This window comes from Oncorhynchus clarkii, unplaced genomic scaffold, assembly GCF_045791955.1.
Source record: "Oncorhynchus clarkii lewisi isolate Uvic-CL-2024 unplaced genomic scaffold, UVic_Ocla_1.0 unplaced_contig_1910_pilon_pilon, whole genome shotgun sequence".
Taxonomy (NCBI): Eukaryota; Metazoa; Chordata; class Actinopteri; order Salmoniformes; family Salmonidae; genus Oncorhynchus; species Oncorhynchus clarkii.
This window is the reverse complement of record NW_027259555.1, coordinates 1-13481: the sequence shown is the minus strand read 5'-3', so window position 1 is coordinate 13481 and position 13481 is coordinate 1. Positions and strand designations below refer to the sequence as shown.

At 41.7% G+C, this 13481-nt stretch overlaps 1 protein-coding gene across 1 annotated transcript; it reads left to right on the top strand.

Annotated features, from left to right (window-relative positions):
- Positions 1 to 2215: 2215 nt before the first annotated feature.
- On the top strand, positions 2216 to 2559 carry LOC139400301 (potassium voltage-gated channel subfamily A member 3-like; the record flags this gene model as incomplete). The annotated part of the gene is made up of 1 exon (XM_071145271.1): positions 2216 to 2559. A coding segment is annotated over exon 1 (344 nt), but the record flags the coding sequence as incomplete, so codon positions are not given.
- Between the last annotated feature and the right edge of the window lie 10922 nt (positions 2560 to 13481).

Below are 13481 nucleotides of genomic sequence, written 5' to 3'. Positions count from 1 at the left end.
CTCTTCTCTGGTCAGTCACTACATTGGAGCCTCTTCTCTGGTCAGTCACTATATTAGAGCCTCTTCTCCGGTCAGTCACTACATTGGAGCCTCTTCTCTGAATGGTCAGTCACTACATTGGAGCCTCTTCTCTGAATGGTCAGTCACTACATTGGAGCCTCTTCTCTGGTCAGTCACTACATTGGAGCCTCTTCTCTGAATGGTCAGTCACTACATTGGAGCCTCTTCTCTGAATGGTCAGTCACTACATTGGAGCCTCTTCTCTGGTCAGTCACTACATTAGAGCCTCTTCTCTGGTCAGTCACTACATTGGAGCCTCTTCTCTGGTCAGTCACTACATTGGAGCCTCTTCTCTGGTCAGTCATTACATTGGAGCCTCTTCTCTGGTCAGTCACTACATTGGAGCCTCTTCTCTGGTCAGTCACTACACTGCAGCCTCTTCTCTGGTCAGTCACTACATTGGAGCCTCTTCTCTGGTCAGTCACTACATTAGAGCCTCTTCTCTGAATGGTCAGTCACTACATTGGAGCCTCTTCTCTGGTCAGTCACTACGTTAGAGCCTCTTCTCTGGTCTGTCACTACATTGTAAATGTCCAGAGCTTGCGGTTGAAATCCGGGGATATGGAGAGAAAATAGGTCCGGTATGCTCTGGTCTGAGTCGCGTTGTACACAACTGGCGATAGCTTTTCAAGCTAAAGGATAGCTGATGAGCACAAACCGTGGTTAGCTCAATACTAACTTATTATGATTATGATACACCATGGCAACCACGGAACCCAGACGAGAAAATATCCACCCATGGAGTAGTTGAGGACATCTGCACATGGAGTAGTTGAGGACATCTGCACATGGAGTAGTTGAGGACATCTGTCCATGGAGTAGTTGAGGACATCTGCACATGGAGTAGTTGAGGACATCTGTCCATGGAGTAGTTGAGGACATCTGTCCATGGAGTAGTTGAGGACATCTGTCCATGGAGTAGTTGAGGACATCTGTCCATGGAGTAGTTGAGGACATCTGCCATGGAGTAGTTGAGGACATCTGCCCATGGAGTAGTTGAGGACATCTGCCCATGGAGTAGTTGAGTACATCTGCACATGGAGTAGTTGAGGACATCTGTCCATGGAGTAGTTGAGGACATTTGTCGACGGAGTAGTTGAGGACATCTGCCCATGGAGTAGTTGAGGACATCTGCCCATTTAATTTATTCAGAATGGGATTCTAAATATCCACCCATGAAGTCATTGAGGACATCTACCCATGGAGTAGTTGAGGACATCTTCACATGGAGTAGTTGAGGACAACTGTCCATGGAGTAGTTGAGGACATCTGCACATGGAGCAGTTGAGGACATCTGCCCATTTAATTTATTCAGAATGGGATTCTAAATATCCACCCATGAAGTCATTGAGGACATCTGCCCATGGAATATTTGAGGACATTTGTCCATTTAAATGGCCTTTTTTAATGCCAGATTTATTTTTGGGCTTTAAATCCCATGTATTATTATTATTATGGATAAGTGTGTTTAGTTTAACCCGAAAGTATTTAGAATTGATTGTGAAGCTCAACAAAGTCACTTGTTGATGATCTAAACATGATTTGTGAAACATGCTAATATCGGTAAGAGTTGGATGTAATTTTTGCGACAAAGGCTCAAACTTTACCATTTGGAAACAACAATGCCAGGGAAACAATTAGCTACTCGGTGTTGTCAAACGTTGTCCATAGACTCCCACAAAGGTCATGTTTTTAATGATTTTCAGCCCCTTTGATTAAACACTATTAACCAATAATGTCCTCGGTCACCTTGATCAAAAGGTGCCGTCCTGCTTGTCGTTTCATTCATAATTCATGTTGTGGGCACACCCAAAGAGTCGGGTTGTGACGCGTCTGATACCCAGTGTTTATGTCTGTCCACGCTCTGATAGGAGAGAGAGGAGAGAAAGAGAGGAGAGAGAGAGAGAGAGAGGGGGTTGCCTGCCAGGGACGGGGGTAGTGCCCGCATGTTTATAAACCACAGCTCTCGCGTCGTGGGAGTGAACACCAATTGGAGAGAGACAGACGGAGTGAGAAGAGCAGACAGACAGGGAGAGAGCGAGAGAGAGGAGACGGAGGAGGGGAAGCCGCGGTGGTGGCAGGCTAACAGGGGCTCGCGGAGGGGGAACAGCTGGTGCCCCTGCATGTGTCTCCGTCTGTCTATCTCGGCGTGCACATGGACGACCACCTCAGTCTCCTTCAATCCCCACCGTCTTCCATTACCAAGACCCACCAGGACCACGCCGACCTCCGAGACCGCGACACCCTCGTAAACCACGGATACACAGAGACAGACATCGATGTGATGACGGTGGTGGCGTGTGGCGGAGACAACATGTTGGAGGAGTTGGTGACTCTACCAGGTCACCACTCTCTGGACCGGTACGAACGGAATCAACCGGACCACGAGTGCTGTGAGCGCGTAGTCGTCAACATCTCTGGGCTGCGCTTCGAGACTCAACTGAAGACCCTCTCCCAGTTCCCTGAGACCCTGCTGGGGGACCCCAAGAAGAGAATGAGGTGACTGTAGTACTTTAGTAATATTGGTTATGCTGTATGTTAACTCCAAGAAGAGAATGAGGTGACTGTAGTACTTTAGTAATATTGGTTATACTGTATGTTAACTCCTAGACGAGGATGAGGTAACTGTAGTACTTTAGTAATATTGGTTATACTGTATGTTAACTCCTAGAAGAGAATGAGATAACTTTAGTACTTCCACACAGTGGCAAGAAAAAGTATGTGAACCCTTTGGAAATACCTGGATTTCTGCATAAATTGGTCATAAACTTTTATCTGATCTTCACAATAGACAAACACAGTCTTCTTAAACTGATAACACACAAACAATTATATATTTCATGTATTTATTTAACACACCAGGTAAACATTCAAAGTGCAGGGTGGAAAAAGTATGTGAACCCTTGTATTTAATAAATGGTTGACCCTACTATGGCAGCAATAACCTCAACCAAACGTTTTCTGTAGTTGCGGATTAGACCTGCACAATGATCAGGAGGAATTTTGGACCATTCCTCTTTACAAAACTGTTTCAGTTCAGCAATATTCTTGGGATGTCTTGTGTGAACCGCTCTCTTGAGGTCATCCCACAGTATCTCAATCGAGTTGAGGTCAGGACACTGCATCTCAATCGGGTTGAGGTCAGGACTCTGACTGTGCCACTCCAGAAGGCGTATTTTCTTCTGTTGAAGCCATTCGGTTGTTGATTTACTTCTGTGTTTTGGGTCGTTGTCCTGTTGCATCACCCAACTTCTGTTAAGCTTCAATTGGCAGAGAGATAGCCTTACATTCTCCTGCAAAATGTCTTGATAAACTTGTGAATTCATTTTTCCGTCAATGATAGCAAGTTGTCCAGGCCCTGAGGCAGCAAAGCAGCCCCAAACCATGATGCTCCCTCCACCATACTTTACAGTTGGGATGAGGTTTTGATGTTGGTGTGATGTGCCATTTTTTCTCCACACATAGTGTTGTGTGTTCCTTCCAAACAACTCAACTATAGTTTCATCTGTCCACAGAATATTTTGCCAGTAGCGCTGTGGAACATCCAGATGCTCTTTTGCGAACTTCAGACATGCAGCAATGTTTTTTTTGGACAGCAGTGGCTTCTTCCGTGGTGTCCTCCCATGAACACCATTCTTGTTTAGTGTTTTACGAGATGATTTATCTTACCGCGAGTTGATGAACATCAAGGCTTTTAGAGATACTTTTGTTAACCTTTCCAGCTTTATGCAAGTCAACCATTCTTAATCTTATGTCTTCTGAGATCTCTTTTGCTCGAGGCATGGTTCACATCAGGCAATACTTCTTGTGAATAGCAAACTCAAATGTGGTGTGTGTTTTTTATAGGGCAAGGCAGCTCTAACAAACGTCTCCAATCCCATCTCATTGATTGGACTCCAGGTTAGATGATTCCTGACTCCAATTAGCTTTTGTCATTAGCCTAGGGGTTCACATACTTTTTCCAACCTACACTGTGAATATTTATGATGTATTCAATGTAGAAAATAAAAATATAATATTAGTTCTTTGTTTAAGCGCACTGTGTTTGTCTATTGTTGTGAAGATCAGATAACATTTTATGACCAACTTATGTAGAAATCCAGTTAACTCCGAAGGGTTCACATACTGTTTCTTCCACTGTAGATTACTATACGCTTGTAGTGGACAGTAATATTTGACGCATACAGTTTATATGATATTATAAATACCTCACTTGTGACTCATAATAAAACTAAGAAATTAACTTATTTATCTGACTCCATAAAGATAATTAAAATATACTTTATGAGTTGACCTTAGCGAGAATTAGTCTGAGAATTGTCTATATCAAAGGCAGATATTTAATTAACATTGTAAAACTAATGGATTCCCAGACAAGGCATAAAGCTTAAGTTACAAAGCATTAACAGACATTACAAGGCATTATTCCAAGCGTATAGATCCTAAGGTTAACATACAGGACAAAGCATGAACAAAGAGACGCTTAAGAAGCCTAGAGGTCTAGGAAATGAGAATTGATGATACAACCTTCCTCCGTGTACTGGATACAAGGATAATGCATTCAAATCCATTTGTAACATCTGAACGTGTAACCTTTGAACCCAAAACGAACCACCATTGACCAATTAAACCACACTAAGTTTACAGTAACATAAACACTCCCAGGCCCAATGTCCACAGGGTGTCACAGCATTTAGAGGCTATATATATATAAGACAGAATCCCTAAGAGGACCATTTAACCTTTTTGCATATAGAGTTCACCCTATACAGATATAAGGAACCACAGAGATCATACAACCATATACAGTTGAGATCGTAACTTTACATTTGGACTCCAGGTTGGAGTCATTAACTAGTTTAACTAAAAAAAATACAAATAAAAAGTATTATTTACCTCAAATCTGAAATCCATAATAGAAGCTAGCCAGAAGCTAGCCAGAAGCTAGCCAGAAGCCAACCAGCAGCTAGCCAAAAGCTAACCAGAAGCTAGCCAGAAGCTAGCCAGAAGCTAGCCAGAAGCCAACCAGCAGCTAGCCAAAAGCTAACCAGAAGCTAGCCAGAAGCTAGCCAGAAGCTAACCAGAAGCTAGCCAGAAGCTAGCCAGAAGCTAGCCAGAAGCCAACCAGCAGCTAGCCAAAAGCTAACCAGAAGCTAGCCAGAAGCTAGCCAGAAGCTAACCAGAAGCTAGCTGGAAGCTAACCAGAAGCTAGCTAGAAGCTAACCAGAAGCTAGCTAGAAGCTAACCAGAAGCTAGCCAGAAGCTAGCCAGTTTACTGGCTAAAGTTAGTATTGAGCTAACCACGGTTTGTGCTCATCAGCTATCCTTTAGCTCGAAAAGCTATCACCAGTTTTGTGCAACGTGACTCAGACCAGACCTATTTTTCTCTCCATATCCCCGGATTTCAACCGCAAGCTCTGGACATTTACACCTGGATCTCGCAGCTAGCTAGCTGCTATCCGCGTGACTATTGGCTTACGTCGATCCCGGAGCAAACATCAATTATTCCGGAGCTAGCCAGCTGAAGAGTTCCATCAGCCACTCCTGGGCTACAACCACCTATCCGGACCCATTTTACTGCCGATGCGGAGCCCCACCGGGCCTTCACAACTGGATTACTGACATTATCTACCCGAGGGAGTTATCCAACTGGCCCCTCCATCATGACGTTACCTGAACGCCCATCCTCGGCCCGCTAATCGTTAGCTGTCTTCACGGCTGCTATCTGAATACGTCTATCGGACAATTTTTCTTGGGTCACTACAACTATATCTATTTTGACAATTGGATTGGTCCCCTCTACCACACGGAAACCCACAAATCTACTGACTGAAACGCACGTGGTGGCTAAAAACAGACCTCCATCCTATGCTAGCTTGCTACCGATGGCCTGGCTAGCTGTCTGAATCGCCGTGACCCCAACCAACCTCACTACTAACTGGACACTTATGATCACTCGACTAAGCATGCCTCTCCTTAATGTCAATATGCCTTGTCCATTGCTGTTCTGGTTAGTGTTTATTGGCTTATTTCACTGTAGAGCCTCTAGCCCTGCTCATTATACCTTATCCAACCTTTCAGTTCCACCACACACACATGCGATGACATCACCTGGTTTCAATGATGTTTCTAGAGACAACATCTCTCTCATCATCACTCAATGTCTAGGTTTACCTCCACTGTATTCACATCCTACCATACCTTTGTCTGTACATTATACCTTGAATCTATTTTATCACCCCCAGAAAGCTCCTTTTACTCTCTGTTCCGGCTGTATTATTGACTGTATGTTTGTTTTACTCCATGTGTAACTCTGTGTTGTTGTATGTGTCGAACTGCTTTGCTTTATCTTGGCCAGGTCGCAATTGTAATTGAGAACTTGTTCTCAACTTGCCTACCTGGTTAAATAAAGGTGAAATATAAAATAAAATAAAATAAACCGCTCCATAAATGTCTTGGTAACAAACTATAGTTTTGGCAAGTCGGTTAGGTCATCTACTTTCTACAAGTCATTTTTCCAACAATTGTTTACAGACAGATTATTTCACTTATAATTCACTGTATCACAATTCCAGTGGGTCAGAAGTTTACATACACTAAGTTGACTGTGCCTTTAACCTTTTGTGACTAGGGGGCAGTATTTTCATTTTTGGAAAAAATAACGTTCCCGTAGTGAACGGGATATAGTTTACATACACTAAGTTGACTGTGCCTTTAAACAGCTTGGAAAATTCCAGAAAATTATGTCATGGCTTTAGAAGCTTCTGATAGGCTAATTGTCATCATTTGAGTTAATTTGGAGGTATACCTGTGGAAGTATTTCAAGAACTACCTTCAAACCCAGTGCCTCTTTGCTTGACATCATGGGAAAATCAAAAGGAATCAGCTAAGACCTCAGGATAAAAAACTGTAGACCTACACAAGACTGGTTCACCCTTGGGAGCAAATTCCAAACGCCTGAAGGTACCACTTTAATCTGTACAAACAATAGTACGCGAGTGCACGCAGCTGTCAAACCGCTCAGGAATGAGACGAGTTTTGTCTCCTAGAGATGAACGTACTTTGGTGTGAAAAGTGAAAATCAGTCCCAGAACAACAGCAAAGGACCTTGAGAAGATGCTGGAGGAAACAGGTACAAAAGTATCTATATCCACAGTAAAACGAGTCCTATGTCGACATAACTTGAAAGGCTGCTCAGCAAGGAAGAAGCCACTGCTCCAAAACTGCCATAACCAAGCCAGACTACGGTTTGCAGCTACACATGGGGATAAATATCGTACTTTTTGGACAAATCTCCTCTGGTCTGATGAAACACAAATAGAACTGTTTGGCCATAATGACCATCATTATGTTTGGAGGAAAATGGGGGAGGCTTGCAAGCCGAAGAACACCATCCCAAACGTGAAGCACGGGGGTGGCAGCATCATGTTGTGGGGGTGCTTTGCTGCAGGAGGGACTGGTGCACTTCACAAAATAGATGATACCATCATGAGGAAAATTATGTGGATATATTGAAGCAACATCTCAAGACATCAGTCAGGAAGTTAAATATTGGTCACAAATGGGTCTTCCAAATGGACAATGACCCCAATCATGCTTCCAAAGTTGTGGCAAAATGGCTTAATAAGGACAACAAAGTCAAGGTATTGGAGTGGCCATCACAAAGCCCTGGCCTCAATCCTATAGAACATTTGTGGGCAGACCTGAAAAAGCGTGTGCAAGCAAGGAGGCCTACAAACCTGACTCAGTTACACCAGCTCTGTCAGGAGGATTGGGCCAGAATTCACCCAACGTATTGTGGGAAGCTTGTAGAAGGCTACCCGTAACGTTTGACCCAAGTTAACCAATTTAAAGGCAATGCTACCAAATACTAATTGCATGTATGTAAACTTTTGACCCACTGGGAATGTGATGAAAGAAATGAAAGCTGAAATAAATCATTCTCTCTACTATTATTCTGACATTTCACATTCTTAAAATAAAGTGATGATCCTAACTGACCTAAGACAGGGAATCTTTACTCTGATTAAATGTCAGGAATTGTGAAAAACTGAGTTTAAATGTATTTTAGAAGGTGTATGCAAACTTCCGTCTTCAACTGTATCTGCCAATGACGTGATGTTCCACATTCAGACTGACTGCACCACTTATTGTTATAGGAAACATGCATGTGTTGAAAATCCCACATTTTTTGCATCGTCAACTTACCCACAGCTCTGACACACACACTTATCCCACCAGACATGCCACCTGGGGGCTTTTCACAGTCCCCAAATCCAGAACAAATTCAAGAAAGCATTTTATAGAGTCATTATCGCATGGAACTTCCTTCCATCTCATATTGATCAAATAAACAGCAAACCTGGTTTAACAAAACAGATAAAGCAACACCTCACAGCACAACGCCTCTCCCATATTTGACCTAGATAGTTTGTCTGTATTGATATGTAGGCTACGTGTGCTTCCAATTTTTTTTAATGTAGTTCTGTCCTTGAGCTGTTCTTGTCTATTAATGTTCTGTATTATGTCATGATTCATGTTTTGTTTGGACCCCAGGAAGAGTAGCTGTTGCTTTTGCAACAGCTAATGGGGATCCTCATAAAATACCAAATACTCCTTATATCGCATGAAATAAGATATCAGGAAATATACTTATTTTATCGCATAAAATCAGATATCAGGAAATATATAGATAAATCAGTCAGCTCACCTGTGATACAAGTCAGTATTTGATGTTCGTCCACGCCTGAGGATGTCAGGAGATGAAGTGGAATTCGACCACTAGGGGCAGCAGTGAGCAATGTTACCTTCAAGTAGGTTTCTCGAGGGAGTTGGGGATGGGCTTAAGCATCTGCCTCTGGTTGCAAGTTCGAATCCGGTCATAGAAAGGTGTTCTTGATATTTTTGTTTTAAGCCTTATCCTTTACTTTAACCACTCTGAGTTAATGTCTAACCTTGAGATTTCTGAGACAAATGTCTAACCTTAACCCTAACCTTAAAAATGTGGTGTTAATGTCTAAACTTCACCCTAAACACTTCGTTTGGTACAACATTTGGAACAACTTTGAAATGTAATGTTTGAGAAACATGGATGAACATCTAATTGTGACGTGAGACTGTGAGATCTAGTTGAAATAAAGATATCCCCTGATATTGACCCGATTTGTTATGAGGTACTTTAACTGTTGACTATTTATTGTATTGTACTTTATGGTAACTCTAGCCTTAAGACCAGGATGAGGTACAGAAGGACATACTCTCTACTGGTTATTGTCTTGTACTTTATGGTAACTCTAGCCTTAAGACCAGGATGAGGTACAGAAGGACATACTCTCTACTGGTTATTGTCTTGTACTTTATTGTAACTCTAACCTTAAGACCAGGATGAGGTACAGAAGGACATACTCTCTACTGGTTATTGTATTGTACTTTATGGTAACTCTAGCCTTAAGACCAGGATGAGGTACAGAAGGACATACTCTCTACTGGTTATTGTCTTGTACTTTATGGTAACTCTAGCCTTAAGACCAGGATGAGGTACAGAAGGACATACTCTCTACTGGTTATTGTCTTGTACTTTATGGTAACTCTAGCCTTAAGACCAGGATGAGGTACAGAAGGACATACTCTCTACTGGTTATTGTCTTGTACTTTATGGTAACCCTAACCTTAAGACCAGGATGAGGTACAGAAGGACATACTCTCTACTGGTTATTGTCTTGTACTTTATGGTAACTCTAGCCTTAAGACCAGGATGAGGTAGAGAAGGACATACTCTCTACTGGTTATTGTATTGTACTTTATGGTAACTCTAACCTTAAGACCAGGATGAGGTACAGAAGGACATACTCTCTACTGGTTATTGTCTTGTACTTTATGGTAACTCTAGCCTTAAGACCAGGATGAGGTACAGAAGGACATACTCTCTACTGGTTATTGTCTTGTACTTTATGGTAACTCTAGCCTTAAGACCAGGATGAGGTACAGAAGGACATACTCTCTACTGGTTATTGTCTTGTACTTTATGGTAACTCTAACCTTAAGACCAGGATGAGGTACAGAAGGAGATACTCTCTACTGGTTATTTTCTTGTACTTTATGGTAACTCTAGCCTTAAGACCAGGATGAGGTACAGAAGGACATACTCTCTACTGGTTATTGTCTTGTACTTTATGGTAACCCTAACCTTAAGACCAGGATGAGGTACAGAAGGACATACTCTCTACTGGTTATTGTCTTGTACTTTATGGTAACTCTAGCCTTAAGACCAGGATGAGGTACAGAAGGACATACTCTCTACTGGTTATTGTATTGTACTTTATGGTAACTCTAGCCTTAAGACCAGGATGAGGTACAGAAGGACATACTCTCTACTGGTTATTGTCTTGTACTTTATGGTAACTCTAACCTTAAGACCAGGATGAGGTACAGAAGGACATACTCTCTACTGGTTATTGTCTTGTACTTTATGGTAACTCTAGCCTTAAGACCAGGATGAGGTACAGAAGGACATACTCTCTACTGGTTATTGTCTTGTACTTTATGGTAACCCTAACCTTAAGACCAGGATGAGGTACAGAAGGACATACTCTCTACTGGTTATTGTCTTGTACTTTATGGTAACTCTAACCTTAAGACCAGGATGAGGTACAGAAGGACATACTCTCTACTGGTTATTGTATTGTACTTTATGGTAACTCTAACCTTAAGACCAGGATGAGGTACAGAAGGACATACTCTCTACTGGTTATTGTCTTGTACTTTATGGTAACTCTAGCCTTAAGACCAGGATGAGGTACAGAAGGACATACTCTCTACTGGTTATTGTCTTGTACTTTATGGTAACTCTAACCTTAAGACCAGGATGAGGTACAGAAGGACATACTCTCTACTGGTTATTGTATTGTACTTTATGGTAACTCTAGCCTTAAGACCAGGATGAGGTACAGAAGGACATACTCTCTACTGGTTATTGTATTGTACTTTATGGTAACTCTAACCTTAAGACCAGGATGAGGTACAGAAGGACATACTCTCTACTGGTTATTGTCTTGTACTTTATGGTAACTCTAGCCTTAAGACCAGGATGAGGTACAGAAGGAGATACTCTCTACTGGTTATTGTCTTGTACTTTATGGTAACTCTAGCCTTAAGACCAGGATGAGGTACAGAAGGACATACTCTCTACTGGTTATTGTCTTGTACTTTATGGTAACTCTAACCTTAAGACCAGGATGAGGTACAGAAGGACATACTCTCTACTGGTTATTGTATTGTACTTTATGGTAACTCTAGCCTTAAGACCAGGATGAGGTACAGAAGGACATACTCTCTACTGGTTATTGTATTGTACTTTATGGTAACTCTAACCTTAAGACCAGGATGAGGTACAGAAGGACATACTCTCTACTGGTTATTGTCTTGTACTTTATGGTAACTCTAACCTTAAGACCAGGATGAGGTACAGAAGGACATACTCTCTACTGGTTATTGTCTTGTACTTTATGGTAACTCTAGCCTTAAGACCAGGATGAGGTACAGAAGGACATACTCTCTACTGGTTATTGTATTGTACTTTATGGGAACTCTAGCCTTAAGACCAGGATGAGGTACAGAAGGACATACTGTCTACTGGTTATTGTCTTGTACTTTATGGTAACTCTAGCCTTAAGACCAGGATGAGGTACAGAAGGACATACTCTCTACTGGTTATTGTCTTGTACTTTATGGTAACTCTAGCCTTAAGACCAGGATGAGGTACAGAAGGACATACTCTCTACTGGTTATTGTCTTGTACTTTATGGTAACTCTAGCCTTAAGACCAGGATGAGGTACAGAAGGACATACTCTCTACTGGTTATTGTATTGTACTTTATGGTAACTCTAGCCTTAAGACCAGGATGAGGTACAGAAGGACATACTCTCTACTGGTTATTGTCTTGTACTTTATGGTAACTCTAGCCTTAAGACCAGGATGAGGTACAGAAGGACATACTCTCTACTGGTTATTGTCTTGTACTTTATGGTAACTCTAGCCTTAAGACCAGGATGAGGTACAGAAGGACATACTCTCTACTGGTTATTGTCTTGTACTTTATGGTAACTCTAGCCTTAAGACCAGGATGAGGTACAGAAGGACATACTCTCTACTGGTTATTGTATTGTACTTTATGGTAACTCTAGCCTTAAGACCAGGATGAGGTACAGAAGGACATACTCTCTACTGGTTATTGTCTTGTACTTTATGGTAACTCTAGCCTTAAGACCAGGATGAGGTACAGAAGGACATACTCTCTACTGGTTATTGTCTTGTACTTTATGGTAACTCTAACCTTAAGACCAGGATGAGGTACAGAAGGACATACTCTCTACTGGTTATTGTCTTGTACTTTATGGTAACTCTAGCCTTAAGACCAGGATGAGGTACAGAAGGAGATACTCTCTACTGGTTATTGTCTTGTACTTTATGGTAACTCTAGCCTTAAGACCAGGATGAGGTACAGAAGGACATACTCTCTACTGGTTATTGTCTTGTACTTTATGGTAACTCTAACCTTAAGACCAGGATGAGGTACAGAAGGACATACTCTCTACTGGTTATTGTATTGTACTTTATGGTAACTCTAACCTTAAGACCAGGATGAGGTACAGAAGGACATACTCTCTACTGGTTATTGTCTTGTACTTTATGGTAACTCTAACCTTAAGACCAGGATGAGGTACAGAAGGACATACTCTCTACTGGTTATTGTCTTGTACTTTATGGTAACTCTAGCCTTAAGACCAGGATGAGGTACAGAAGGACATACTCTCTACTGGTTATTGTATTGTACTTTATGGTAACTCTAACCTTAAGACCAGGATGAGGTACAGAAGGACATACTGTCTACTGGTTATTGTCTTGTACTTTATGGTAACTCTAGCCTTAAGACCAGGATGAGGTACAGAAGGACATACTCTCTACTGGTTATTGTCTTGTACTTTATGGTAACTCTAGCCTTAAGACCAGGATGAGGTACAGAAGGACATACTCTCTACTGGTTATTGTCTTGTACTTTATGGTAACTCTAGCCTTAAGACCAGGATGAGGTACAGAAGGACATACTCTCTACTGGTTATTGTCTTGTACTTTATGGTAACTCTAGCCTTAAGACCAGGATGAGGTACAGAAGGACATACTCTCTACTGGTTATTGTATTGTACTTTATGGTAACTCTAGCCTTAAGACCAGGATGAGGTACAGAAGGACATACTCTCTACTGGTTATTGTCTTGTACTTTATGGTAACTCTAGCCTTAAGACCAGGATGAGGTACAGAAGGACATACTCTCTACTGGTTATTGTCTTGTACTTTATGGTAACTCTAACCTTAAGACCAGGATGAGGTACAGAAGGACATACTCTCTACTGGTTATTGTCTT